This window comes from Sorex fumeus, unplaced genomic scaffold, assembly GCF_029834395.1.
Source record: "Sorex fumeus unplaced genomic scaffold, SorFum_2.1 ptg000233l, whole genome shotgun sequence".
In the NCBI taxonomy this organism is placed as follows: Eukaryota; Metazoa; Chordata; class Mammalia; order Eulipotyphla; family Soricidae; genus Sorex; species Sorex fumeus.
Window position 1 is genome coordinate 240568 of NW_026606290.1, and position 27990 is coordinate 268557.

General features: G+C 64.0%; 3 protein-coding genes across 4 annotated transcripts in view; 2 read left to right on the plus strand and 1 right to left on the minus strand.

Moving 5' to 3' along the window:
- UCK1 (uridine-cytidine kinase 1) overlaps positions 1 to 27990 on the plus strand; it is a 212146-nt gene that overhangs the window by 133654 nt on the left and 50502 nt on the right. The gene's annotated exons all lie outside the window — the stretch shown is intronic.
- On the plus strand, positions 2132 to 11281 carry FAM78A (family with sequence similarity 78 member A). Its single transcript, XM_056108852.1, has 2 exons — positions 2132 to 2504; positions 10721 to 11281. The coding sequence occupies exons 1-2, from the start codon at positions 2182 to 2184 to the stop codon at positions 11247 to 11249; spliced, it is 852 nt and encodes a 283-aa protein (XP_055964827.1). The 5' UTR covers positions 2132 to 2181; the 3' UTR covers positions 11250 to 11281.
- The window catches only part of NUP214 (nucleoporin 214), a 90179-nt gene continuing 87062 nt past the window's right edge, over positions 24874 to 27990 (minus strand). For both annotated transcript variants that reach the window (XM_056108841.1, XM_056108842.1), the window contains 4 exons: positions 27171 to 27342; positions 25936 to 26075; positions 25261 to 25285; positions 24874 to 25082 (listed from right to left, as the gene is read on the minus strand). In XM_056108841.1, the coding sequence (XP_055964816.1) occupies positions 25049 to 25082; positions 25261 to 25285; positions 25936 to 26075; positions 27171 to 27342 (371 nt within the window). In that variant the 3' untranslated portion in view covers positions 24874 to 25048. The remainder of the gene's footprint in view (positions 25083 to 25260; positions 25286 to 25935; positions 26076 to 27170; positions 27343 to 27990) is intronic.

The following is a 27990-nucleotide window of genomic DNA, read 5'->3' on the forward strand; positions in this document are numbered from 1 at the left end:
GCTGGAACCCAGGTTGGCTGCGTGAAGGCCAACGTCTTCCCAGCTGAGCTGTGGTCTTTTCCAATACCACAGAACAAGGGGGCAGGTGGAGGAGACAGCGGAGGGAGTGGAGGCAGTCGGGGGCCAGGGGGTGCTGTCCCCACACTGGGGCCTAGGGCTTGCCTGGTGGCCCCTGATCATTCCTCCTCCTGGCGCGATACAACCTGCCCTGGGGGTCCTGGGGGACGGGAACGCAGCCCCTGTGTGGCCCTCACGGCAGAGCGTGCGCAGAGCCCCTGCCCCCGGCAGGAGGGACCAGGAGCGGCGGCTCTTCTCCACGTGCCCTGAGCCTCGAAAGACCCGTGGGCGCTCAGGGCAGAGGGCAGCGCACGGGCGGAGGCCTTGCACGCAGCCCACCCGGGTTCGATCCCGCCCGGCCAGTGACCCCGGAGCTCAGCGCCGGGACTAAGCCCTGAGCGCCGCCGGGTGCGGCCCCAAACAAGCCAACAAAAACCCAAACGCCGAAGGGCAGAGGGCAGGCCCCCCCAGGCCCCCCGAGGCCCGAGCCCGAGGCCGAACTACACTACCCAGGATTCCCGGGGCCGGCCGAAGAGGAAATGTCGTTGGTGCGGGGGGGGGGGGCGGAGGCTCGGCGCCCCCGGCAGCTGCGGCGAGCCAGGGCCGCGGGGGGAGCGGGGGCGGGCGCGAGGGTGGAGAGCTGGGCGGGCGGCGGGGAGGAGGCGGCACCCGCCGCCGCGCCCGCCCGCCGCCGGCGAACCTGCATCCCCGCGGGGCGAGCGCGCGCGGCGGCTGCGGGGCGGACGCGGGGCCGGGCCGGCGCGGGGCCGAGTTTCTGCAAAGTTTGACCTGGTTGCCTTTCCGATGCTGCGGCAGAGCGGGGCGGCGCGGGGCGCGCCCGGGGCTGCGGCGCGGCGGCGGGGCTGAGCGGCGGGGCGCGCTCACCATGATCGTGAAATAAAGGCGGCGCGCGGGGTGGGGGCGAGCCAGCCCCGAGCCTCCCCCGCGCCGCCGCCGACCCCCGGCCCGGCCCGAGGACGCTGCCGGGCGCCGGGGCGGGGGCGCGCCAGGACGTGCCCGCGGCGGGGGGCGGGCGCCGGAGCGGCCCGAGGGGCAGGTGAGTGGCCGGCCCCGCCCGGCCGGGGGCGTGCGCCCAAGTTGCCGGGTCCGCGCGGGGCCGCGGCGGGTGCGGGGACCCGGGGGTCGCCGCGCGCTCGGGGGGCAACCCGGGCCGGGGCGCGCGCGGCCGGCGGGGCCGGCGGGGAGGCGCTGCGCCCCGGGCCCGGGCCGGGGAGGCCACTGCGGACCCCCGGCCGCCCTGCCGGCGCAGCCCGGGCCGCGCGGGTGTCAGCGGAGATGTCACGGGCGGCGATTATTCGCTGGTGCGCGCCGCGGCGCGGCCGCCACTGACGGGGCGGGCGGGGTGGGGGGCGCCGCCTCCGGGGAGACCGCCCAGCGCCGCGCGCTCAGCCCCGCAGCCCGCGCCCCCCGCAGCAAAGTTCCGCTCAACTTCGGGCGGGCCCTGACCGCGCCGTGTCCCTTCCACCTCCCACCAGGTCCTCGGCGGCCGCGGCGACAGCGGCGAGGGGACGCAGCGCGCCCGCCAGTGGGCGCCGTCGGGGACCCGCAACGCCGCGCTCCCCCGGGACCCCGCGGGCGGCCCGCGCCGGGCTCGCGCCCCCGGGCAGCGGCGGGTGGGCGCCGGACCCCGCGCGCCCCGGGCGGAAGCCTCGCGCCCGGTGACTGGGCCGGGCGGGCGCGGGGCGCGGGCAGCGGGGTCCCCGCGGCGAGGGTGGCGGCCCCGCGCGCCGCGCCGGGCGCTCCCGACTGCCGCGCGTGCCGGGCGGCGCCGGCAGGACCCCCGGCAGGACCCCCGGACTGGAGCCAGCGGCTCCCAGCTGCGGTCCCCGCGCGGCGCGCAGGAGGCACGGAGCGGCGGGACGTCGGCGAACATGATTCTCCACTGACCTCCAAACTTTTGCCTTTTTTTCTAAACCCAAAGAATATCGGTGATTCTTAGCCACTGCGAGCGGCAGCAGAGAACGGCCCGCCGGGGCTCCTGAAATGCAGCAAAATCCTTATTTCTAAGCAGGCCCGCTGCGCTCGGAGACGCCTCTGTCCCGCCCTCCCGACCGGAGCCGAGTCCCCGCCGCGGCGCTGGGTCCCGCAGCCACCACCCTTTCAATGCCCAGTCTGCTCTGGGACTGGGGGCCGTCGCTGGAGATCAGAGCCTTGCTGTTGGCCATGGGCTGTATCCAGAGCATCGGGGACAAGGCCAGGGTCTTCCGGGAAGGCATCACCGTGACGGATGTGAAGGCGTCCATCGACCCCGTCCCCACCAGCATCGACGAATCCTCCAGCGTGGTGCTCCGCTACCGGACTCCCCACTTCCGGGCCTCGGCCCAGGTCATCATGCCGCCTATCCCCAGGAAGGAGACGTGGGTCGTGGGCTGGATCCAGGCCTGCAGCCACATGGAATTCTACAACCACTATGGGGACCAGGGCATGTGAGTACGGCTCAGGAGCCGCTGGGGGGCCGGGGTGGGGGCTTCGGGCAGGGGCTCACACCGTTAGACCCTCCTTCCCTCTCTGTCCCCGGGATTTGGCCTCTCAGATGCCAAGAAGGCAGCTGGGGTGGGTGACTGAATGGGCCTCGCTGTGCTCGGGGCCACCGCACACATCCGGTGGGCACCGCAGGCTGCGGAGACCCTAGGGGGTACCCAGAATTGTTGGCGTCCTTCCTGTGTTGGGTCTGGACTGTCTCTGGTATTTGAGGTACACAGTGGAATTGGGGAGGGGTGCGTGCAGGGTGCTTTGCTGTCCGGACGCTCTTGGTGGGCGAGTGTGCCTGCTTCTGGGTCCAGCTCCCTCTTCTGGGAGCCAGGGGCCACCCGCTATGGCCGCCCCCACCAGCTTGGTTGGGCCTGGCCGGGGAGGCTCCCACAGGCCTCCAGAATGTTCCTGGATCACATAGAGATTCCTGTGATGGAGTCTGGAATTCTGGATCTTTCCTGCCAGGTCCCCTGGCCCTCGAGGTGGCCCCCGGAGGGGTGACACGGCTGGGACAGTTTGCTTGCTCCCTCTCAGCCCCAGCCAGGAGCGGCTGGAGGCCCCCAGGTCTTCCTGCGCCCCCCTTAGACTGGTGCAGGCAGTGCCCCCCCCCCCCCCCCCCCCCCCCCCCCCCGTCCCCCTCACTTCCTGGTTCTGGTGGGGAGAAGAGAGTGGAGAAAATAGCCTGGGGCTGCCTGGGATGCCCCCAGGACTGCAGAACAGGGTCGCCCCCAGGGTGCGTGCCCACAAGGACACCCCCACTCCTGCTCCCAGCCTGGCTGCTGCCCCCTCCTGGGCCAGTGGCTGTGAATCCAGCTGTGTGGGCACACATCCTTCCGCTCCGGTGAGAGCACCGGGACCCCTCCCGTTGGCGGGGGCAGTGGTTCCCCTGGGTTCCTGGAGACCAGCACCCCCCAAAGCAGGGCAGAGGAGACGGTTGGTGGACACTTGCATGGGTGCTGGGGGGCCGGAAGATGGGGGGCACGCTCGCGGGGGCACTACGCTGGCTGAGGTGACAAGACCCATGTGGATGGCGCAGGCCTGGCTGCAGCCTCTGCACCCCCCCCTCACCCCAGACCTGGGGCTTGCAGAGGTGTTTGCGGCCCCCAGATGACCTTTGCTGTCGGTTCCTGGTGGGAGGAAGCTCCGTGCTCGCGGCACAGGCGAGTGGGACTGGGCGTGAGGCCAGGCGCTGCCACCGTCCCGGACGTCGCTGTGGCCACTTGACCCTCTGCCCCCTCACTCGCACTCTGGGGCCAGAGCTCGGCCCTGGGGCTTCCTGGGAGGATCAGGATGGGCACGGGGCCAGGCCCGCAGGGCTGCGGGCCACGGCCGAGGTGAGACTGGAGGTGGCCGGCGTGTGGGTCAGGAGGAGAAGCTGCTGCTTCCTCCTCTGCCTCGGACCCACTTCCGGCACGGCAGACGGGGCCTTCCCTCGTTCTCTGTTTCTCTGTCCCGTCCCCTCCAGGAAGAGGCCCCTCTTCCTGCTCGGGCCCCCGTGTCCCAGTGCGGAGACAAGGCAGGGCCTGGGGGCAGTGGCCCTGAAGGGTCAGGGTATGGGATACGAGCAGAAAGGGGTGGGTCTGGGAGCGGGTCAGAGGTCAGAGATTGGGGGGGGGAGCGTTCAAGGCCTAAGAGAGGGTCAGAGGTGTGAGAGGGTCAGTCTGCAGGGGTGAGTCATTGACCCCCGAAGGCCATGGGCGGTGCTGGTCTCCAGCACCCCAGGAATGGGTGGGGCGCACTAGAAAGGCTGCCTGGCCCCGACACCCCCCCACCCCCGGCCCGGAGATCTTGTCACTTGGTGTGACCCCAAGATCCCTCCCCACCCCCAAGGCAGATCTTTCCAGTCCTTGTTCCCCCTTTGCAGGGCCACATGGAACCAGGGCCCCGGGACTCATGGGGCGTCTCCGGGGGCTGAGGGGCTGTGAGGTGCCAGTTCAGACACAGGGCATGGGTGTGTTGGGCATCGTGGTGCCACTTGAGCCCCACCTAGTTTTTTTTGGGGGGGTCATACCCAGCGATGCTCAGCGGTTCCTCCTGGCTCTGCACTCAGGAATTACTCCTGGCGGTGCTCGGGGGACCATATGGGATGCTGGGAATCGAACCCAGGTCGGCCGCGTGCAAGGCAAACGCCCTCCCTGCTGTGCTATCGCTCCAGCCCCACCCCCTAAGTTCTTTTTCTGAGTTTCTGTTTGCTTGGAGGCCACACCTGCCTGTTTTGGGGGCTGCTTGCGGGTCAGGGGCGCTGGGTGCCGGGTTCCGAGGTGCCTGCTGGCTGTGTGTGTGTTCCAGGCAGCCCTTCGAGCACCTGTTCTGGCTTTTTTTGTTCTTTTTTGTTTTCTGGGGTCACTCCCGGTGGGGCTCGGGGATCCCTGTGTGGCGCCAGGGATCAAACCTGGGTTGGCCGTGGGTGAGACGAGAACTTTACCTGCTGGGCTATCCTTCCAGCACTTCGGATATTTTTGTTTTTGTTCTTGGGCCACACTTGGCGATGCTCAGGGGTTACTCCTGGCTCTGTGTTCAGGAATTACTCCTGGCAGTGCCTCGGGTACAGTATGGGATGCTGGGTTGGTCTCGATGCGTGGCAAGCGCCCTACCCACTGTGCTATCACTCCGGCCACCAGCACTTCTGGTTTTTGTTTGTTTGGGAGACACACCTGGCAATGTTCAGGGCTGACTCCTGGCTCTGTGCTCAGGGCTGACTCCTGGCAGTGCTTGGGGAATCATAGGGGCTTGAACCCAGGTCAGCCACGTGCAGGCGAGTGCCCTCCCTGATGTACTATCGCTCTGGCCGCAGCTGGTGGTGTGGAGGGAGGAGTGGGGGTGGGCAGGGGGAGGGGGCCCCCACCAAGGGGGTGGGCAGGGGGAGGGGGCCAGGGCGCAGCAGTTGTGCAGAGCAGATGCCAGTTTCTGGGGCACCATGCCAGGAGCCACGTAACTGACCACCCTGGGGGGGGGGGCAGTGCGGCCACCCCTGGCTGAGAACCGCTGGACAGATGGCTTGAGGGCCTGACATTCCAGCACGACACTCGTCACGGGAGGGGTGGCAGGTGGCGAGGCTTCGTCAGGGCCCTGGGCTTGGATTAAAAATATTAATCTCCAATCCTTAGTCCAGATCCCGAATATCCCCAACATGACTCCTGCCCGAGATGATCCCCCGGGAGGGGACCCCCACCCTCGTGGCCCGTGCCCTGTGGTCTGGGACCCCACCCCCCCCAGGACCCACACAGCCACCCCGCAGCTGGCGAGACCCACGCCCCGTCTGTGGATGTCCCAACTCCCCAGCCCCAGTGACAGGGACAGGCAGCGTATCCCCCGCTCGCCTCTGCCGAGGCCCCGGAACCAGGCCAACACCACTCTGGGGCTCTGGATCCAGCCAAGGGCGGGGGAGGGGCGGGCTGGCCTGGCGCAGCCAGGTGTGACCCCAGCCCCTTTGTGGACCCCAAGCCCTGCCTGGGGGATCCCTGAGCACTCCTGGCAGTGGCCCCGAAACTAAAAGCCAAAAGTTTAAAAAGGAAGAGGAGAGAGAGGCCTCGATAGCCACCGGCTGCACCCCCTCTCACAGCACGGGCTCCGCCCTGTGCCTCAGTGTCCCCTCTGTGAAAGGGGGCTGAGGCTGAGGGTCTCTCTCCACAAGCTCATTGTGGGCTCTGCGGGGAGTCGAGACCCCTCCCTGTGGCCACCTCCTCCCGGCATGCGGGCACCAGCCTCGGGAAGACCACCTCCAGGCTGGCTACCGATCCTGCCCCGGTAGCCTCAGCGAGGGAGCCACTGGCCAGGGAGGCGGGTACGCTCCAGCCGGCCCTGGGGAACAGGCCAGGACCACGTGGCTGCTTCCTGCGCCGGCCTCGTCCACGCAGAACAATCAAGGAGGTGCTTCCTGCCCAGGCCAGCAAGGCCCCCCACTGCTGGGCTCTGGGGGGTGGCACCGGGAAGCCTCATTTCCAGTCCTGGGGGAGGAGGAAGTAGGGGGGGGCAACCTCACCCGCAGCCGCCCTCCACGGGCCCAGACAAAAGGTGGAAGACGGCGGCGGTGGTGCCGGGGAAGCGGACGTGAGCCTCGGAACCATTTCCTTGCGCTCAGGCCGGGGAACGCAGAGGTCAGGGTGGAGGGTGGACACCGGCTGGGAGGGCCTGTTCCCGCCGCTGCTGGGAGGTGGGTCTGGCCGGTGCTGGTCTCAGTGTGGGGGATGCTGGTCCCGCCACGTGGTGTGTGGCCGCTGGGCGTGCCCAACCCGGTCTCCAGGACGCATGGGGTGAGAGGCTGAGCCTCAGCGGGGCGACCCCTCATCTGCCCAGGGATGTGTCCTCCTGAGCCTGGGCAGCAGACGCGGGCCAGGCCAGGCCAGGCCACACACGGGCCCGACTGCGGCATGTTTTCCCAAAAGCTGTAGAATCCACAGTGTGAGAAACTAACCTGCTTTCGTTCCCAAGATGCTGCCCTAAGCCAGAACTTGAGTCTTATCCTGTGCCTGGCGGGCTGGGGGCTGCCTTTCCTCTCCCCCTCGAAACCCGCCTCGCTTACGGCTTCAAATCAGGCAGAGGCCAAAGCAACCCCGAAGCTCTGCCTTCTCGGTCCTCGCGACCTAGGTGCAGAGGGCGGAAGAGGGGGTCCCCGGAAGCCGTGTGGTTGGCTATTTGGCCAGGAGGGGATACCACCAGTTCCTCCCTGAGGCTTTGTGACTCATTTGGTGTGGGTTGGGGACCGCATGGGGCATGGTCAGGGACCCTTGACCCTGCTCTTGTGTTTTTGTTTTTGTTTTTTGAGGGGTCACACCCAGCAATGCTCAGGGATATACTCCTGGCTCTGCACTCAGGAATCACTCCTAGTAGGGCTTGGGGGACCATAGGGATCGAACCCGGGTCTGCTGCATGCAAGGCAAATACCCTCCCCACTGTCCCTTCCATCCAATATATGATATGCATGGGTTTGTTTTTGTTTTCTGGGGGGGGGTCACACCAGCAGTGCTTAGGGATTATTCGTTGCTCTGTATTCAGGGATCACTACTGGTAGTGTTTAGGGGACCATTGTCATGCTGGGGATAGAACCCGGGTTGGCTGCATGCAAGGCAAACGCCCTCCCGACTCTGCTATCGCTCTGGTCTCTTGTTTTATGTAAAACTAAAGGATTTTACAGAATCCCAACTTCTTGTGAAATATAAGTGCAAGGTCTGTAACCTGGAGTCAGGTGTAGCTTTGAGGTGTCCGCCTTCCCCGGGGGGTCAGGGACGTGCCAGAGGGCAGCAGGGTGGTGGCAAGACGCTGTCTCAGCCTCCAGCTGACCTGCACATGCTTGGGCTTCTCCAGGGATTAGAAGCAGCATCTCCTGAGCTCACTCAGGCCGGAGGCCATGAGGACTTGATTTATTTGGTCTTTGGGCCCCACCCAGCAGTGCTCAGAGCTTGCTCTGGCCCTGTGCTCTGGGACCACTCCTGGCGGGGTTTGGGGGACCATGTACGGTTCTGGGTATGGAACCCAGTTTGGCCGTGTGTATAGCAAGTGGTTTAGCCAGTGCACCCAGTCCCCCAAATGAAGCATTTGTTTGTGCCAGGGAAGTACCGGTGGTACCTTGTCCCCCATATCTGCTCTCTTATGGTTTTTCTTTTTGGGGGGGCGCACAGCTGCTGAGGCTTGGGTTACTCCTGGCTCAGGAATCAGGGGTTGAGCCTGGGTCGGCCACCTGCAGGGCACAGGCCCTCCCACTGTGCCATCTCCCCAGCCCCTCCTCTGACACGGGCCCTTAAGAAAAACCCAGTGGAGGGGCCGGAGCCATACTGCAGCGGGGAGGGAGCTTGCCGACCCGGGTTCAATCCCCCGCATTCCATACTGTACCCCAGCACCTCTGGGAGTGATTCTTGAGTGCAAGCCCTGAGCACTGCCAGATGTGGCCTAAAAACCAGGAAAAAGAAAGAAAAACCCAGTGGAGTGAGGTTTTGCACAGAGGGCAGGGGTGGGTGGTGGGCTCTGTTATGTGGGTGACCGACCATGGGGCACCCCTTGGGGTGTGTTGGGGAGTCAGCCTCCAGCCTGCCACCCTCTGCTTCTGGTCCCTTGAGGGCGGGTGGAAGTATGGGGGGCTGACCCCTTCCCTGAGGGAGGCCCGTCTCCCCCTCTGGTCCCTGTCTTGAACCCCTTGCCCTGGGAGGAGAAGGCTTCAGCTTTATACCACTCAGGGACCCCATGTCCTGTGGCCAGTTGTGCCTGAAGGACACTGAACAGGAGGACGTGGGCGGCACCTTTGAGGCCCAAGGAGGCAGCAGGCGCAGTGGGGCCTGGGGCAGCTGGGGCTGAGTCTGGACCCGGTTGAGGGTCTCACACCAGTGATGTGGCCAAAGACCAGCGGGTCTGTGTGTGTGTGTGTGTGTGTGTGTGTGTCTGTGTATCTCTGTGTGTGTATTTGTGTGTGTGTGTCTATGTATCTGTGTGTGTCTGTGTATCTCTGTGTGTGTATCTGTGTGTGTCTGTGTATCTGTGTGTTTGTCTGTGTATCTGTTTGTGTATGTGTATGTTTGTGGGGGGGTCCCCATCAAGGCAGCCTGGCATCTACTCCCAGCCCAGGGGGCCAGCCCCGAGTCCCCAGCAGGACAAAGCCAGGGGAGCATTTTCCCAGATTTGGGGGCCATCCCACAGGAGTCAAGGCCCAGCAGTCCTGCTCTGCAGACATGCACAAGCTCTGCACAGCTGCACACGCTCAGCTAACGCGCACACGCTCCACAGACACGTACACTCTGCAGACACACATGCTTCAGACACGCACATGCTCAGCTGACATGCATATGTTCCTCAGAGATGCACACACTCCACAGACACGCACACACTCTGCAGACACATACATGCTCCGCAGACACACACATATGCTCACAGACACACACGCTCACAAACACACTTGCTCACAGACACACACGCTCGCAGACACACATGCTCGGCAGGCATGCACACTCTCAGACACGCACACACTCACAGACACACACACGCTCACAGACACACACGCTCTGCAGACACACACGCTCGGCAGGCACGCACACACAGACACACACACGCTTGCAGACACTCATGCTCTGCATACACACGCGCGCTCGGCAGGCATGCAGTTCTCTCCCCTTCTAGGCGGTATCGGAGAGCCAGAGAAAGAGGAGTGTGCATGGGGAGGAAAGGGCTTTTGCCCGCCCCCACTCCCGTGCCCCTGAGTTGCTGCCTTAGTCCAGGGCGGGGTGGGGGGCAGGACCTCCCCACAGTGAAGGTGTCGGAGGGTTGGTGAGGCTGGACCCCTCCCAGGTGAGTCTGAGACTCGGTCGGGGTGTGCCGGGAAGCCCTCAGTAGGGTGGTTGGGCCTTGGAGGCCCCCAGGGAGCAGGGCCCACTCGCCTGCTCCATGCCCAGGAGACCCCCCTTGCCCCCCCCGCACGCTGGTGCTCCCGAGGGCTGTCCTGGTCGGGTCCCAGGACATAGGCTGTGTCCCACAGTGGAGAGGGTGCCCTATTCCTGCCTGCAGGCACGTGCAGTGGGGACCCGGCCCATCAAAACTGGGAGTTGAATGCCAGAGCAATGGTACAGCGGGGAGGGCATCTGCCTTGCAGGCAGCCGACCTGGGTCCAAGCCCTGGCATCCTAGAGGGTCCCCCGACCCCGCCAGGAGTGAGCCCTGAGTGCAGAGCCAGGAGTAAACCCTTAGCACTAGCAGGTGTGGTCCCCCCAAAAAACAAAGCAAGCAAAATAAAGCGCGAGGAGAGGACATGGAGAGAGATCCTGCATCAACAGGTGCAGGGGCCAGAGCTATAGTACAGAGGGGAGGGCCTCTGCCTGGCATGCAGCCGACCTGGATTCAATCCCCGGCACCCCATATGGTCCCCCGAGCCCCGGCAGGGCTGAAATCTGAGTGCAGAACCAGGAGTAACCCCTGAGCATCATGGGGTGTGACCCCAAAAGCAGAATAAATAAAAAACTCTCAAATAGGGGTGCTTAAGAGGAGAAACGGAAATCCGAGTAGAAAGTAAATGAAATGGGGCGGGGATGGAGGTGGGCAGTGGGCTGCAGCTCTCCAGGGAGTCCCTGCTGGGGGGCACCCACAGGACACTGGGTGGGTGTGTCCGGCCCACACTTGGGGGCTGGGGCGGCCGCTGGGGACACAGCAGAGCTTTCTGGATGGCTGAGCGCGGGTGGCCCCTCCGTCCGCAGGTCCAGCTGGGAGCTCCCGGACCTGCAGGAGGGCAGGATCGAGGCCATCAGTGACTCGGACGGCGTGAACTACCCCTGGTACGGCAACACCACGGAGACGTGCACCATCGTGGGCCCCACCCGGAGGGACTCCAAGTTCATCATCAGCATGAACGACAACTTCTACCCCAGCGTCACGTGGGCCGTGCCCGTCAGCGAGAGCAACGTGGCCAGGCTGACCAAGATCTACCGCAACCAGAGCTTCACCACGTGGCTGGTGGCCACCAACACGGCCACCGACGACATGCTCATCCTGCAGACGCTGCACTGGCGCATGAAGCTGAACATCGAGGTCAACCCCAGCCGGCCCCTGGGGCAGCGCGCCCGCCTGCGGGAGCCCATCGCGCAGGACCAGCCCAAGATCCTGAGCAGCAACGAGCCCATCCCGCCCAGCGCGCTCGTCAAGCCCAACGCCAACGACGCTCAGGTCCTCATGTGGCGGCCCAAGTATGGGCAGCCGATGGTGGTGATCCCCCCCAAGCACCGGTGACGGCCCTGCCCCGCCCCCGCGGACCCCCGGCCATTCAGCAGAATACAACCATTCTACCTTCCGAGGGCGATCTCACGGCGCTGAGAGCCCCCCGCGGGGCGGCCCGCGGCCCCCCAAAGCACCCCTGCACCCTCCCCGCCCCTCCTCCCTGCAACGTGCTCCCCGGAAAAACGGCTTCTCCACTTCTCTTTATTTGCTCCCAGCCTCCTCCTGAGGCCGCGGCCGGCCGGTCGGTCGGGGGTGATGACGAGACCCCCACCCCCTCCCCCGCCAACGGCCTCTCCCCCCTCCCTCATGCGGCCTTACGTAGACTTGCTTTGCCAAACTTTTGCCTTAAGCTGAATTTAAAGGAAAAAGCAACCCACCACCACGGACAGACGGGCTAGCTGGGTCCCCTCCACCCAGCTCTGCAAGCTTTGCAGGGATGGGGCTGGGGGAGCCGGTCCGGGTGGAGGGGTGCTGGGTACCCCCAGACCAGCCGCTTCTTTAGTTTCAGCTATGAAACCACAGACTCGAACGCGCCCTCTCTCGCTTTGACACCCCTGCCCTGCCCCCCCCCATGGAGAAGGGCTGAGCTCCCCTAGGGGCACCTCCACCAGGGAGCCCCCCCCTTCCCAGCAGCCTTAACTTGCCTCGGTGGGCCTGGGAGGTGGGGGGTCCGGACTGTCTGTCCTGTGTGCACCTGCCGGCCTGGGTGGGCTCAGCGGGAGTTCCAGGGCAGGCTGCCGGAAGTGAGGGGCCGGGGACGGCCCCCAGGAGAGGCCTTGCTGGGGACCCCCTCCCCATCCCGTACTTTTCTCCAGGGATAGATCTCCGAGGCCCGGACCGGGGCTGAGGGGCTGGGGAGGGGGGTGTGGGGCAGCGTGGGCCGGCCGGGGGCACCCAGCATCGCCATCCTGGAGCTTTAAGGGGCACCCCTGCCCATGTCCACTCTCTGCTTGCCCTCAGAACTGCTTTCCCCTCGGAAGCCGCGAAGGTGCCCCTGCCCCTCGCTTGTGGGTGGAGGAGGCGGTCGCGGCTCCTCCCCCCACGTGGTAGTGGACGCCTTAAAGGGTGCTCGGCGCAGCCCACCGCTGCCCCCACCTCATCCTGGGGTCCTGGGTGGACGCTGGGCCCGAGGCCCCGCATGGGCGCCTGGTGCTTGGGGACGCCCCTCCGCTGGGCCAGGACACTGCCGGTCCCCTTGGTGTGTGCTGGGCTGGGGCTGCCACCCGGAGAAGCCCTGGGGGGAACCAGGGGGTCCCCACTCCCCTTTGGCTCCCCGGGGAGGGGGCTCTTCTCTGCACTCAGGTCTTTCACGCGCTGGAAAAAGGGGGCTCAGGAGGTCGAGATCAGGGCGGGGGTGGCAGTGTCGAAGGACAGACAGTAGGTGACCCTGAGCTCTTGGGGGCAGCCGGCTTGGGTCCCCCTGGGGGACAGTGCTGCTCTGACTGCCCCGCCCCCTGGCTGCAGGCCCCGCCCCGCCCACAGGCCACGCCCCTCCCGAGTCCCGCCTTCTCCGAGGAACCTGGGGGCTCCCCCCCCACCGCGGGGTCAGTCCGTGGGCGCCCCGGGGTTCCCGTCCCAGTCCCTGGCCTGCAGCCTCCAGCAATAAGGACCGCCCCGGCCTGGAAACTACTGTGAAACGAGCCGCCGTTCTTACCGCCGGACTCTCGAAAACGTGCAAAATGAACTGTTGTTTTTTTAAAAAAGCATTCAGAAAAAGAAATAAAATATAATTTTAAAGTAGGCCTGGCTCGGGACTGGCAGTTTCTGAATGTCGGTTTTCTGGGGGTTGGAGGGCCCCGGGAGTGAGTGGACAGAGGGGTGGAGGGCAGCTTTTGGGCGGGCGATGGGGGGTCCTCGGGGAAACACCCTGGGCAGAACCTTCCTGGGAAGGCAGGAGGTGGTGCCTGAGTGGACCCAGGATTGAGGCTCCCGGTGTGCGTTTGGGGGTGCGTGAGGCCTCCCGGGGAGAGTGGGTCCCCAGGGCGCCCCAGCTGACTGGCTTGTTTCACTTTTCCCCAGAGCTCCATCTTGCAGAAGGGCAAACTGAGGACTCGAGCCAGGCCCCAAGCTCCACCCCCAAAGCCGGGCACACTGCACCCCGGTGGGTTGATCCCAGGGCCCCCCCTCCTGCCTGCCGGGCAGGGCAGAGGCCCCGGCTGGTCCTGGAGGACCCCAGGCCCGGGGATCGCCTCCTCGTGTGGCCCGGCCGCCCAGCACCCCAACAGTCGCCCACATCCTGTGTGCTGGGCTGAGACGTGGCAGGAAATTGCATAAGAGGCTGCAGCCCGCTGGCTGCCAGGCCGGGCGTTTCAGGGGGCGCTGGCCAGCAGGAGACCACAGCAGGGGTGGGGTGCGGGGTGGGTGTGAGCAGGACCGGGTACAGGAGATTGTAGGGCCATATCCCCGGGAGAGAAGGCTAAGTCACCATGCCGTTTCCAGGCCTGAGCAGGCTGGGGTCGGGGCAGGTGGGGGAGGACAGGAGGAGGGTGGGGAGGAGGGTGAGTGGGATGGTGGAAGATGATGGGAGCACGGATGGTGGAAGATGATGAGAGGGAGGCTGGTGAGAGGAGGATGGGGGAAAGGAGGGTGCTGGGGGAGGGGAGGAAGGTGGGGAGGAATAAGTTGGGGGGAGGGGGTGGGGGAAGGGAGGAGGGGCTGGAGGAGGGACAAGGGTGGTGGGAGGAGGGTGCGGGTGGCTCCCTACTGGCATGGTGCCCCCGTGGAAGCCCTTTGGCCGGCTCGGCTGACAGCAGGTTAAATTTAGACGCCCCAGACGAGCTGAGACATGCCACACTGGCTGCCACGAGCCCCATTCGGGCCGGACACAGGCCTGCTGGAGTCCAGCAAGGAGCGGGCTCAGGTGCTCCCACAGGGCAGGGCCTCCCACCGTGTCCTGCTGCCTCAGCCTCGGCTTCTCCTGCTGGGTGCCCAGAGAAGCTGCTTCCCACACAAGGGGGGCAGGACATTAAGGCACAAGCTGCATGCACTCACGCATATGCACGCACACACACACATGCACACACGCACACACATGCATTCATGCACACAATGCACAAATGCACACCATGGACACACGCACGCGTAAATGCACACCATGGGCACACGCATGCACAGATGCACACATGCACGTGTACACATGCACGCACACATGCACCCCCACTCAGTTTGTGTACACATACTTGTATGTGCTTACACAATGCATGTGCACACGCGCACACATCTGCATAGGCAGAACATGCACACGCACACACACACACACCCCAGTGACTCGGTGGAAAAACAGACAAGCTCCACATGGCCTCAGTGGCCACGCTGTCCAGACCGCTGACGCCCACTGTGCTCTGGTCAGGGGAGGGACAGGCGAGTGAGAGAACCATGCCTGTGGCCCCTGCCCCGCCCCTGCCCCCGGCCAGTGCCGCCAGCATGGTGCCAACAGGCCCTGGCACTTTGGCTCAGTTGCGAGGGAACGTGCAGCCAGCCAGGGCCCAGCTCCCGTCCGGCCAGGGCCCTCCCAGGGTCCCTGCCGGCTGGACCGCACCCGGGGTCCCCCTGCTGGCCTGAGCCCCGCTTAGGATTCCTTTGTGGTGACAGATGCGGGAGCACACAGAGACCATGGCAGGCGAGGGGAAGTCCAGGTCCCAGAGTCCCCGGGGCCGCGGGTCACTAAGCCCCAGCCAGCCTGGCACAGCGTGGCGTCGGGTCCCAGGGTTCAGGGTGCAGGTGGAGGAGTGAGATCTCAGGTCAAGAGTGCTAGGACAGACCCCAGAGGCCTCTGTCACCTGCACCCCTCCCCCACAGTGTGGACGGCTCAGAAGTCAGACAGCTGGGTCTCACGTGCAGCTCAGGGGGAGAGAGAGAGGGAGGGAAAGAGACAGAGAGAGGGAGAGAGAACAGAGAGGGAGGAGGAGGGAGAGAGAGGGAGAGAGCAAGTGAGAGCACACAGTGGGGAGGCTGCTAGCCTGCCTTACGCTTGGCTGACCCGGGTTCGATCCCCGGCATCCCACCAGGTCCCCCAAGCCTGCCAGGAGTGATTCCTGAGAGCAGAGCCCCCAAACAAACAAAAAGCACAGTTCAGGGGACACAGCACACGCTGTTCCTCCGCCGGCCGCACCTCTAGCTGCCTCTGATGCTCAGATGGGACTGGCGGGTGGGGCTGGACCCCCTGAGGGGACTCGGGGGGGGTGGTTTGCTGGGGCACAGGAGTGGGGCCAGGGCACACTCCCTGCAGGGTGCAGGGGGAGGCACTCAGCATGGGGAGCGTCCAGCCGTGGGGCTCCCACCCGACAGCGAGGCAGCGTTTTGTCCCCAGGAAGTGTGGCAACTCTGACACAAGGGCTGTCGCCCCCGGCCACCTACCTGTGCCCTGGGCAGGGAGATGAGGAGGAGCGCGTGGCCAGAGCCTGCTCCAGGCTGCAAAGAAGGGGGAGAAAAGCCACGAAGGGGACCCCCGGACCACACCCCTTCCGTCCCGGGGGTGCCTCAACCTCCTCCAGTGCCCCGTGGGGTCCACACACTGCTCCCCACCTGCCTCCTTGGGGGGACCCCCCTCAGCGCCATCCGAGTCCGATGCCCACCTGACGAGACAGCTACGGGGGTGAAATGCAGGGGGTGCCCCCTCTCCCACCCACAGCTCACTCCTGAACCCTCACTTCCTGTCTCTGGGTTCTCCTCCTGGAGGCCTCCCTGCCCTCGCCCGCGACCAGCCCAGCCTGCTGGGACTCGGCCAGATACACAGGGACAGTGGCCCGTGTGGGGTCCATCTCAGGAGATTCACATGGACGGAGATTCGTCTCTTCCAGGACAGGCCCTGAACCCTAGATCTTGGCACCTGGACACGTGTTGGCTGAGATACGGTGGGGACATGGAGGGGGGGGGGGCAGAAGGCTGACCATGCCCCCTCCCCGCCCACGGCCTGGTGTCCCGTGGGTCCCCGTGGGTGGCTGTCAGCAGTGGAAACTGCACAGCTCCCTGGGGGCCTCTGGGTGAGCCTGTGATCCGCGGGGATCTATGCAGGCAGGCACAGCCTCTCCCAGGAGGCACAAGATGGCTCTAGGGGACTGTGCCACACAGTGAGGCCGAGGGGGGTCCTTAGAAACACACCCCACTTCCTGTAAGGGAAGGGGTGCTGTGGCCTCCCGCCAGCCAGCACTGAGCCGGCAGGGGACCCGGGCTTTCCCAGGGGCCCAGCATGAGGGTGACAGACGCCCCCACCCAGCTCACGCCCCCTCAGCTCCAGTGGCTCTGCAGAGAACTGTCTCCCCCACCCCCACGGGGCGGCCTGGTGGACAGGTGGGTGGGCCAGACTCCCCCTGCCCCCACCTAGCTGTGCCAAGGTGCAGGGAGCAGAGTGGGGAGGGCCACAGACTTTGTGTGAGGGCCACACCCGTTGGTGCTCGGAGGTCACGGGTCTGTGGGACCCAGGCGGTGCACGGAGGACCCAGGCAGGGGCCGGAGGCCAAACCCTGTGGGGCTGCCGGTAAGGTCAGTGCCGTCCCTGCTGTCCTCATCACTCAGCCGCCATCCAGAGCGCGTGCCCACTCCTGTGACACGCTCGCCTGCTTCCTTCTCTGCACAACCCCGGGGGGCGTGGACTTGCTTCACAGACCCCGGAAAGGTCCCGCGCCTCCCGCTCTCAGGGCAAAGGCCGGGTCACGCGGCTGGCGTCTGCAGCCTTCTAAGACACAAGCGCACATCCTCAGGCACTCAGCCAGTCCTCCCCGGACTGAGGAAGTGTCCAGCTCAGCCCCCGCCCGCGGCTATCACGCGCTCTCCTGACACACCGCCGTACCTGGTGACCGCCGTGGCCTGGCCTGTCCCTCGTGACTTCTGACGCTCAGCGCTTCTCCCACGGGTCCTTGCTTCTGTGTGTCTCTGGGAATGGGACTGTTGAAACCTTCTACTCGTCTTAAAAGCGTGTTTCCTGATGCTGTTCATGGGTCTCACCTTGAGTGCTCAGGGCTCACTCCTGGCGGTACTCGCGGTAAATTTGGAGCCAGGGATTCAAACTGGGGGTGGCCACGTGCGAGGCTGGTGCCCCAATCCCTGATCTATTTCCCCAGCACCTCATTCTTTTGGGGGGGGCTTGGAACAACACTAGCGATGCTCAGGGCTTACCCCTGGCTCTGCACTCAGGAATTACTCCTGGCGGTGCTTGGGGGACCATATGGGATGCCGGGGATCGAACATGAGCTGGCCATGTGCAAGGCAAACGCCCTCCCCACTGGACTATGGCTCCAGCCCCAGCACCTCACATTTTAATGCATTTTTTTGGGGGGAAGGCAACACTGGCGATGTTCAGGGGTTCCTCCTGGCTCTGCACTCAGGAATTACTGCTGGTGGTGCTCAGGGATGCAGAGATAAAACTGGGTTGGCCGTGTCAAGGCAAACGCCCTCCCCACTGGACTATTGCTCCCACCTCACATCTTTAGTTCTTAAGTGAGCTTTGAAATTCTTGTGTCAATTAAGAACTTATTAAAACTGGCTTTTGGGGGTGGGACGTACCCGGTGGTGCTCAGAGATTACTCATGGCAGTGCTCCGGGACTGTGTGGTGTTGATGGAGCCAGGTCAGTCTGGGCAAGGTGAGTGTCGTGACCCCGTCCAGAGCACTCCATGCCTACGGCTGTTCTCATGGGCACTTTTGGTATAGAAAAAGCCCACTGGAGCCAAGACCCTGCAGATTTCCTGTTCTCTTCTAGAACTTTTATAGTTTTTTTTTAACTTTCATAGATTTTATGTTTACATCTATAATTCCTTTTGTCAAAATAAAAAAAGTTTTTTGGGGTGGGGGCACACTTGGCTCTGTGCTCGGGGCTGACTCCTGGCTCTGTGCTCAGGACACTTCCTGATGGGGTTCAGGAGACTATAAGCAATGCTGGGGATAGAGCCTGGGTTGGTGGCGTGCCAGGCAAATTCCGTACCCATTTTCCTACCCAAGGCAAATTCCGTACCCACTTTTCTCCCCAAGGCAAATTCCGTACCCACTTTTCTCCCTTCCTGTCCTCCCAACCCCGCATTTTCATATTGTAGCATTATCCACGGAACTTGCCATGACAATTATTCCTACAACTTTCCAGGATGTCAACCCCAACCACTATGACCATTCAGCCTCACTGCCAATCTGGGGGTCCTCCAAGGTCCGATTTCCACTTCTCATCCCTTGCAAGGGGAACCGGGCAGTGCTCAGCTTTGTGAAGTTTTATTTTTAGCCACGGAGATGGCAGTTACTCACGGCTGGGTTTCCAGCATACATTGTTTCTTGTTTCGACACCAGCCCCATCCCTCCACTGCCCCTCCCCCGCACCGGTCTGCCTCTCCGGGGGCACTTTTTAAAGCATGTGAGTTTTGGCGCTGTGGTTTATAGCACCGTTGCTGACAGGGGTTCATAATAACACTTTCAGCCTTTCAGCACCTCCTCCCCCACCCAGGCCCGCGGCTCCTCCCACCCTTCCCCTGCTCCTGGCGCAGTTTCCTGTGACTAGGCTTCTCACGCTGTTTCCACTGTCTCGGGTCACTCACTATCCCCCACGTGTCTCCTTGCACCCCGCATATGAGATCACTGAGTCACCTGTCTCTCTTTTCCAACTTCAGATACCCCCAGCCCTTCCACGCAGCGGCAAACCGCTTGCCCGATCTTTTCTGACGGCCGAGTAATATTCCATTGTGTAGATGTGCCGAGCGTCTCCATCCGGTCGTCTACTCTTGGACACTGGCGTTAGTTTCCAGCTTTTGGCCATGTGGGTACTACTGCAAGGAACACAGGGGCGCTAGTGTCTTTCTCCATTTTATTTCGGGGCCCTTGGGGTATATTTCGAGAAGTGGGTGGCTGAGTCAAAAGGCGAGTGCTTTAATGTCTAGCTCACTTCCTCCTTGGCCCACCCGCCGGATCCCCTCCCTCCCGAAGGTCTAGCATCCCCCTGCGTGGAGGCACCGCCTCAGGCTCGTGGTCACATGGCTGCTCCTGCGTGTGAGCTGGGCTGTGGCGTGCGTGGCCAGGAACGTGGGCGCACACATACTTAAGCTCTCGCTTTCGGCTGCTTCGGGTCTATCCCCAGAACCAGTCTCGGGATCAGATGGCATTCCTATTTTAAGTCTCGCAGGAACTGTCAGGCGCTTTTTTCCACAGCAGCTGCGCTGTTTTACATTCCCACAACAGGGTTCCAGTCCCTCTGCATCCTCACCGACACTTTGTTTCCTTGCCTGGAGTCATGGGAACTCGAGGCATTTCCCTCATGAACAGGATGCTGAACGCCTCCTCGTGAGCTGCGGCTTCCCCACTGCGCACCTCTTCCTTTCAGCGCCGAAAGGACTGTCTGGTTGTTTACGTCTAAGCGTTGCCTATATTCTGGGCACTAATTCACAACTAAACGGTGTGCAAATACGTTCTCGTTCTGTGGGCCGCCCTACGACTCTCGATACTCTTTGATTCTCTCTTTTTTTTTTTTTTGCTTTTTGGGTCACACCCGGCAATGCACAGAGGTTACTCCTGGCTCTGCACTCAGGAGTTACTCCTGGCGGTGCTCAGGGGACCATCTGGGATGCTGGGAATCGAAGCCGGGTCGGCCGCGTGCAAGGCAAACGCCCTACCCGCTGTGCTATCGCTCCAGCCCCTTATCTGTGCTTTTGATTATCCAAGAAATCACTGCCAAGTTCAATGTCACAAAGCCTGATAGTTTTAGATCTCACAGATAAGCCTGTGATTTCATTTTTATACATGGTGTAAGGCAGGACTCCAAGTGTGTGTTTGTCCCCCCAATATGGGTCTACGACTGTTCTAGCACCGTTTGTTGAAAAGGCTACTCTTTCTCAACTGAATTGTTTCTTTACCTCTGTCAAAAATCAATTAATAATAAATGTGTGGACCTATTTCTGGACTTTCTATTCTGTACAACTGACCTATTTCTCTTGACACCAATATCACACGGTAGAATACCGTAGCCTTATATTAATTTTTGAAGAAAAATAGTTTTAAGTTTTCCAACATTTAGACTCACTTCTCCTTTTCCTTCTCTGGGGGATCCCTGGGCAATGCTGGGGGCTTCTCCTTGCTTGCTCTTTGCTGTTCGGGTTGGGGCCCCTGTTACCTGACATCAAACCTAGAACCTGTGTGCAAAAAAAAAAAGATTTCCTGGTTGGGCCGAGTGACAGAAAAGCTGGTGGGACTGAGCCCTGAGCACCACAGGGTGTGGCCCCAAACAAAACAAAAAGAATATGCAGGGATGGCCACGGACATACCTGGTCAGAGCATTCTGTGCATGCTCTGATCTTGGAGGCTGGCTCCTTGTCCAGCCCATGTGAGCTTAGGCAGTGCTGGGCACTGCTGGAAAATAAAAAGACGACTGGCAATTAAGGTTTGGGTTTTTGAGTGCTACTGTGCTCAGAGCTAACTCCTGGCTCTGTGCCCAGTGGTGCCTGGGGGACCAGCACATGGGGCGCCGGGGATAAAACCTGGGCGCCTTCCCCACCAGTTAACTTCATGATGACAGTGACTGTCCCTTGACCCGCCCGGCGAGTGGCACCAGCAGTAAGCGGGGCCTGGACAGGGCTGAAGTGAGCAGGGCCAGGACAGGGCCGAGCCCCTTACTCCTCAGATCCCAATCCTGCCAAAGGACGCACATTCCCTTTCTGAGCTGGAGAAGCGAGCTGCTGAGATGCCCGTGTATATCTGTTGTGCAGCTGGGGCTGGAGGCATCGGGACGGCATTCCCTCCGCACAGACTGACCCGAAGACCCTTCTTGGCTGGCTCTGGTTTCTGGGCCTGGGGGGTTCTGGTCTCAGGCTGACCAGCCGTGACACGGTGGCCGTGGGCACGCCCCCTGGGGTCCTCAGCAGACAGATAAGGGAGCTGAAGCGATAGGACAGCTCCTTGGGGCAGCTGTCTCCTCCTCCAGCACACTCCATGGAGTCCACTCACATGGACTCCAGCCTCACCTGAGCACTCTGGAAACGCATGCGAGCGAGTCACTGTCAGCAGGGGAAGGGTGGGGGAACAGGACGGCCAGGAAGGAGCCCTGGAGCTTCCAGTCACTGATACACGAACAAACTGTCAACCTCACACACTGCAAATCTGTCCTCAACACATCTGAACGGCTGCCTGTTCAGATAACAGAACTGGGGCTCAGAGAGGGGAAGTGCATCTCCTGATGTCACACAGCATGGCCGGGATCTGCACCCAGCCACACCAAGGAGCTTAGAGCTCTGAGTCCCTTCCTGCCCCACTGGGTCTCAGTTCCCTACGGTCTCCAAGGAACGGGCAATCTCAGCCCCGAACAGGGGCTTCTCCTCCCCTGCGGGCAGCCCTGTTCTGTGCGAGCCGTGACCAAAGCTTCCCCAGCAACGCTCGAGACGTCAGACCAGCCAGCTCAGCACCCGCCAGAACACAGGCGGGCGGGCAGGCAGGCACACAGGAAGCTGAGGTCAGCGGTTAACTGCTTTTGGATGACCACCAGGCCCACCCACCATCTGGGTGCCGACAGCTACCACTTGGCCGGAATGCCTGAGATGATGTTTCTTCCTGTTTCCAGAGGCCCGGGAAGACAAGAGCCAGCAGGCAGCCGCTTCCACGGCCAGCCTGGGATCAGGCCGGAGTGGGGCCGCTCTTCGACAGGCAGGCGCGTGGGTCTGGGGCAGGAGGCGCGTGCGTGCATGTGTGTTCACTTGCGCTGTCACAAGGTCACCGTATGGAGAACTTTGTAACATAATTATAGCCTTTTCACTTCCTGTATTCCTGAGATCGCGGTTTTAAAGACACCAGAGTTCAACTACTCCTGCAAATGCTGGCTGCAGACGGGCAAGCTGCTCATCCGCTCCCTCGGTGCCCGCTGTCAGCTGTGGCCTGACACAGCAGGGCTGGGGCTGGGCGGCAGAGGGGCTGTGGGAGGCCAGGCGGTGGCACCCACCTGGGCGGGAACTGAGCCCCTCAGCCACCGGACTGGGACTGGTCTGCTCTGGCCTGCGTCCTCTCCAGAGGCCGCCGTGGCATAGTCGGTGTCCTGCACCACGGGCTCTGCTCCAGCTCCAGGCTGGCACCTCCCTGGGTCACGGGCAGAGCAGCGGCGTCATCCTCCGGGCGGGCTGTGTGGTCCTGGTGGGCGTCAGGCCCTGCGCTGTCCCTCGAGTCCCGCTTGTCCCTGCTGGGCCCTGGCTTTTCGGGCGGCACAACCCGCTTCCTGCCTGGCTGGCCCGCTGCCAGCACGGCCCGAGGACAGACACGGCCTCTGCAGGCTGGCTGGCACGCAGCTGACCCTGGGGGAAGGGGCCTGAACTTGATAATCACATCAACCACCAGCTACAGGAATAGCCGTAATTGTAGAGTGGGCATCTGGAGCAGAGGCGCCGAGCCGGGAGGCAGTGAGCTGGCAGGGCGCGGTGGACAGTGGGATAAAGGCCCAAGGAAGGAGGGAGGGTCAGGCACTGCCCACTGCCCCCCTCACCACCCTTCTGGGCAACGGGGGCCGGAGGGCCGCAAACAATGTGGAGAATCTCCGGGCAGCGCTGTGTGGAGCGGCTGGGCGCTATTTATAGGCTCCGAGGGGCTCAACAATGCGGCAGCTGAGCCTGGGGTCTGGGTGCGACCCGGGGCTCCCCGGCGACCACAGAGGGAGGAGGGGGTTGGGTGCGGCAGCGTGGGCCAGCTGCTTCCTCCAGGCTCCTGCCACCTGCACAGGAAAGGGGCCGGGGTAGGGGGATGCTGCGGTGGGAGCCAAGCCCACACGCGCCCCCTCCCGCTCCCTGGGGCAGCTGCGTCCCTGTCCCAGGCTGCAGCCAGCAGGGCGGGCAGGCCTACGGGGGCGCAGAATGGGCATGGAACGGCTCAGCTGGTCCCGGGCACGGGGAGGCGTTTACCAGTGACTGTCCTGGGGAACAGACGCAATAGGGTCGCATGGGGCAGGGGTGCGGGACACGTCAGCCTCAGTTTCTCACGTGATGGCGTGCGCGCCAGTGACACTGAGCCCCGGCTTGTACCCAGCTCTGCCCAGAGTGGCCTGACCGTGGAGCCCCCAGCCGGCCCTCGCGCCCGCCCGCAGGGGGGCTGCTGTGAGTTGACTCCAAGAGCTCCGCAAAGGGCAGATTTCTCTGACTCATAAAGGCAGGCGGAAGGACCCGCGTCCACATAGTGGTGCTGTGGCTTGGCTGTGCTTTTCGTCTGGGGAGAGAATTCCCCAGGGTTCAGGGGCGCAGGACCCCCTCCTGGGTTGGGGTCCAGGGGTGTAGGGGTTTGATCTCGGAGTCCCCGGGAAGCTACTCCCAAGACAACCATCGTCCAAGTGCCGCTCACCGGTAGGTGACGGGAGCACCAAGGGGCCGAGAGGGCAGGGCTGGGACAGTCCTGCAGGGGTGAGGGAGGCGAGAACGGGTAGAGAAGTCTGAACCCCCCACCCCCGAGTCGTGAGGTCCACGGGACAGCTGCTGGGTTCCCAGGAGGGGCCCAGGGACCATCTGGGAAAGGCGCCAGCCTCGCCTTGTGTCCAGGAGCGGAGTCTCCATCAGGGGCTCAGGGGACCCTCGCGGTCACTCAGGACAGGGGTCCCTTCAGGGTGCCACAAGAAGCCGGGCCAGGTACCACGCACGCCCATGGACCCAGGCACAGGTGAGTCACACCGCTTGGTCTCTGCGGGCAACTCCTGTGCAGCCTGTGGCTGAGGGGCTCAGGGTGGCACTTGGCCGCACGCAGTCACGTGCTTCAGCAGTGCGGGACCTGAGCCAGGGTCGGGGGCAGAGTAAGGGCCCCTGTGCCTGGACGGGGCCAGGAGCCCTGACTCCCAGTCAGAAATGCCAATGATGAGCGGCGACACGTGAGTCCGGCCAAACCGGGCAGCACACCTGGCCCGAGGCTGCCCCTGCCTGTCCTGCCCGGAGCTGGGCTGCCGCGATGACCCCTGGCGCTGAGCGCGGTCAGCCCAGAAAGGAAGCGCAGCCGTCCCACCTGCAGCCGCACCTTCCTGGTGCCGCCCCCGAGTGCTGCCACCGTCTCTGGTCGCGCCCGCCGCCCCCTCGAGGACTAATGCAGAGAATCTGAGGTCAAGGCTGCGGGCCAGACCTGCTTCTATTTTTAAAAGCCGCCACTGGGCGGCTCTGACTGGCCGGGGTGCACGTGGGAGCCGGTCCTTGGACCCTTGGCACCTGCACCCTGAGGATCAGGCCCCGTGTGCTGCCAGGACGGTGACCCCCAGAGCCCAGCTCCCCAGGGGGCGGAGTCTGGCTCCAGGGCACCCATGTGGGGCAGGCCGGGAGACCAGGGGTGAGTGGAAGCACCGGGGCCGGAGGGCATTCATCCTGGGAGAGAGGCGTGGGCGGGACTGCGGGCAGCCCCCCTGCGCCCCGTTATGAGACCACCAGAGAATACCTTTATTACACACCCTGACAATGTGTGCAGTGTGAGCGCCTCCCCCCCCCCTTGTGACTGCCCCCCCAGGTGAGTCTGGAGACAAACCCAGGAACCCGCTTTTGTTTTTGAGATGGGGGGGGGGAGTAGCATGGGCCATGCCCAGCTGTAGCCTGAGGCCGAGCTGCCCCAGGAAGAGACCAAGTTTCAGCCTCTCACCGTGGGGCGGCCACTGGGAGTCAGGGTCCCCTTGAGAGTACCAGACACGGCCCGTCCCCAGCCCAGGTAACAAAACCCACAGCCATTCTACGGAAACAGCAGAGTTTAATGCAGGGAGGGGCGCCGGCCCGGGGCGCATCTGGGGCGCCGGGCCTGCTGTCCTTCCCGGCCTGGTCTGTGCGAGTGTCCTTGCGGCGTGTCTCAGGGAGGAGGAGCTGACGCCAACTCAGCGGCTGGTCACAGGAACCCGAGGGGCACAGGGACCCCCACTCAGCTTCTCCAGCCACCAAAGCCCTGGACGGACCTGCGGGGAAGAGCCCGGAGAGACGCATCAGCTGGCCGCTCGGGAGGTGAACAGGGCGGCCTCGCCACGCTCCAGCCCCGCACCCTGCCCTGGGCCCAGTTTCAGGGAGAGCAAAAGCCAACAGCCAACAGTCCAAACTTCCTTACTTAGGGACTCGCAGCCAGAGGGAGGTACTTACGAGTTTGAGGATCCAAAGCTGAAGCCTGCAAGGGTGAGAAAGGTCAAAGGTCAAAGGCCAGCCTGCTGTCAGCTGTAGGGCTGAGGGTGTTCCCTGCTCCTCGGCCACAGCAGGCCCCTCGGTGGGTTCAGGGCCCACGGGGCCTCTCATGCGCCCCGTTCACCCGATGCACTTCCCGAGGAAGTGCTTTTCCTCCCCGCTCCCTTCCATGCGAGGTACCCAGGGGCCCCTCCCGGCCACTTCCCCTCCTCCAGGCCCGAGCTGCGGCTCCCTGACTAGCCCCTGGGTGACACCCGGGCACAGACCTCGTCTCGGCAGCAAACCGAGGCCTTTGTGGACAGTCTCCATCAAGTGCGCAGGCTCGGTACTTACTCACTGGGCTTTAGGGGCCGACCCTCGGCCCTGTGCCGGGGGGGCGGGGCGCAGTGGGTGGCGCCAGTGGCTGAAGCAGGGCCACGGTCAAGGCTCGCACCCGAACCCTGGCACCTCTCCGGCCCCAGGTTCGATGTTTTCAACCAAGGTCTGGTCAGAAGACCTTTATCATTTTGGTCTCCTTACCAGCCTCCTCAAATCTAAAGGGAAAACCAAGCCCGCCCTTTCTGTGTGTGCCAAGAACCCGGGTGCGGTCTCTGGCTGACGGACGCCCGTGAGGACATCCTGCGGCCCCTCGCCTACCTCCGCTGCCAGCACCGAAGCCTGCGAAGCCCCCGCTCTGCGTCCCGAAGCCGGAGGTCTGCTGCGACAGGGAGCCGAATGTTGGGGCGTTCTGGCTGGCGAGGGTCCCGAACGAGGTGGTGTTGCTGCCGCTGCCAAACCTGGGGAGTGAGAACGGACAGTGGGCATGGCCCGAGTCCCCAAGGAGCGGGGGAGCCGCGCCCCGCGGCAGGAGCAGCCAGCCAGCGCACAGGGCCTGGCCAGCAGCCGGCGGGCCTGGCTGTCGCTCCTTCCACTTCCTGACCCTCTGCGCCCGGTGGGCACAACTGCTGTGCCCGCTCCATCTGGGGGCCCCGCTCCCTCTCACTGGGATGGAGCAGGTGGTCAGGGGCCGGCCCAGGTCCAGCCTGCCTCAGGCCCATCGCCGAGGGCTGCCACGTGCCAGGCTAGTCCCAGGCTGATGGCCGGGCACGTGAGCACAGCAAGCTGGGCCTTTGGTCCTGTCCGCGGTGAGTGCCCAGTCAGGGGGCCGCGGGTGGGAGAGGCGCCCCCAGACAACGTGCCATTCCTCTGCCAGTCTGTCAATCAGCTGCACTCAGGAAAGAAGCAAAACCTGAAGATGCCGGTCAGCCGAACCCGCTGACGGCTGGTGGCCGGAACCCCCTTGCCCACCTACTGGCACGAGTTATCTCCAAACCCGCCACCCCACCTCTGTGGGCTTTCACCCCTGGGTGAACCTGGGGCCCGTGGTCCCTGAAGACTCCGCACCGCGGCCACTGCCTGCTGCCACGGAGTCCTGGCTCCACTCTGAACGCCTCAACAGACCCACCCTCCAGCCCACTCAGGCGCCAGCATCGTCCCGGGCCAGTCGGGTCACTGGGCTGACACTGCGTGACGGCTGTTCTTGCTGTGGGCCTTTGGCAACCAGACGGAGTTTCTGGGGCGCTTAATATGGCGTTTTGCGGGGAGGGTGAGCCCGGGGTGGCCTGGTGCCGAGTGGGGCTGCCAGCCCACGTGCAGGAGACGGAGCCCAGCCGGGCCCAGGTGGCTGTCCCCCACCACCCCCTCTGGAGGGCCACTGACCAGCGTGAGGCCCACCCCGCATCCCAGGGGGCACGCGTGGAAGAATGGAGCGTCTGTCGGGGGAGCAGGCGCCCAGGAGGGGCTGGCTCCTGAGGGCAGCTTCAGGGAACCTGACAGACGCCCCCTCCAGACAAGGGCCCGGGCTTCTGGCCGGCCGGGGCGGGGGGCCTTACCCGAATCCTCCCGCGCTGGCGGCCGCCGTGCCCTCTCCGAACACTTTGCCTCCCGTCGAGCCCAGCGGGCTTGTAAAGGCTGGGGCTGAACCGAATGCCGGCACCCCTCCAAACCCAGGGGATCCCCCGAAAGTCGGAGGGCTGCCGAACACTGGAGCAGCACCGAAGCCACCTGAGCAAAACAGAGGCAAACAAACAGGGAGGGAGGAGGGGGAGAGAGACAGTGAGCATTAGAGGCTGCAGGGAGGGAGGCCAACAGGTCAGCAGGGCAGCTTCCGGCCAGGGCCTGGCGTCCGCTCAGGAGGACTCCGTGGGCGCCCGAGAAGCCAGAGGGGCCCTCTGGCCTCCCAGGAGCAAGTGTGGAGAAAGGGAACAGTGTCAGACCTTGGCCGGGACAGCGCCCCCAGGCCCTGTGGGACTGAAAGGCCCCAGTCCTTCTCGGGAGAACTGGGGCGGTCAGCGGAGGGGCAGAGTGAAGCTGGGGCGGGTGCGCGACCCGGCGCTCAGTCTGTGCTGTCTCCTCTGTGCATGGGAGAGGGAACCCCATATCCTGGGGGTGTCCCGGGCACACAGACCCATTCCTAGTGGTGAGGGGCAGGCTGGACCCATCACATGCAGGTCCACGGAGCCCCAGCAGGGCCCAGCCCCTTGCCAGAGCGCTGTGGGATGGGCGGGGCCAGGCTGTGCCCGGAAGCTGACCGTTTCTGCCGATAAGGGAAAGGGAGCGGGATGGTCCAGGGGGTCTGTCAGGGTCAGAGGAAGGAGCAGCCTGTGGGCAGAACCCTGCCCCACTTGGGACACAGGCCCCGGGTGCGGGGAG

Bases quoted from the DNA above. Each gene is read 5' to 3' on its own strand.
- FAM78A (XM_056108852.1), top strand. From the start codon at position 2,182: ATGCCCAGTCTGCTCTGGGACTGGGGGCCGTCGCTGGAGATCAGAGCC. The intron at 2,505-10,720 runs GTGAGTACGGCT...CTCCGTCCGCAG, and splicing joins CACTATGGGGACCAGGGCAT to GTCCAGCTGGGAGCTCCCGG.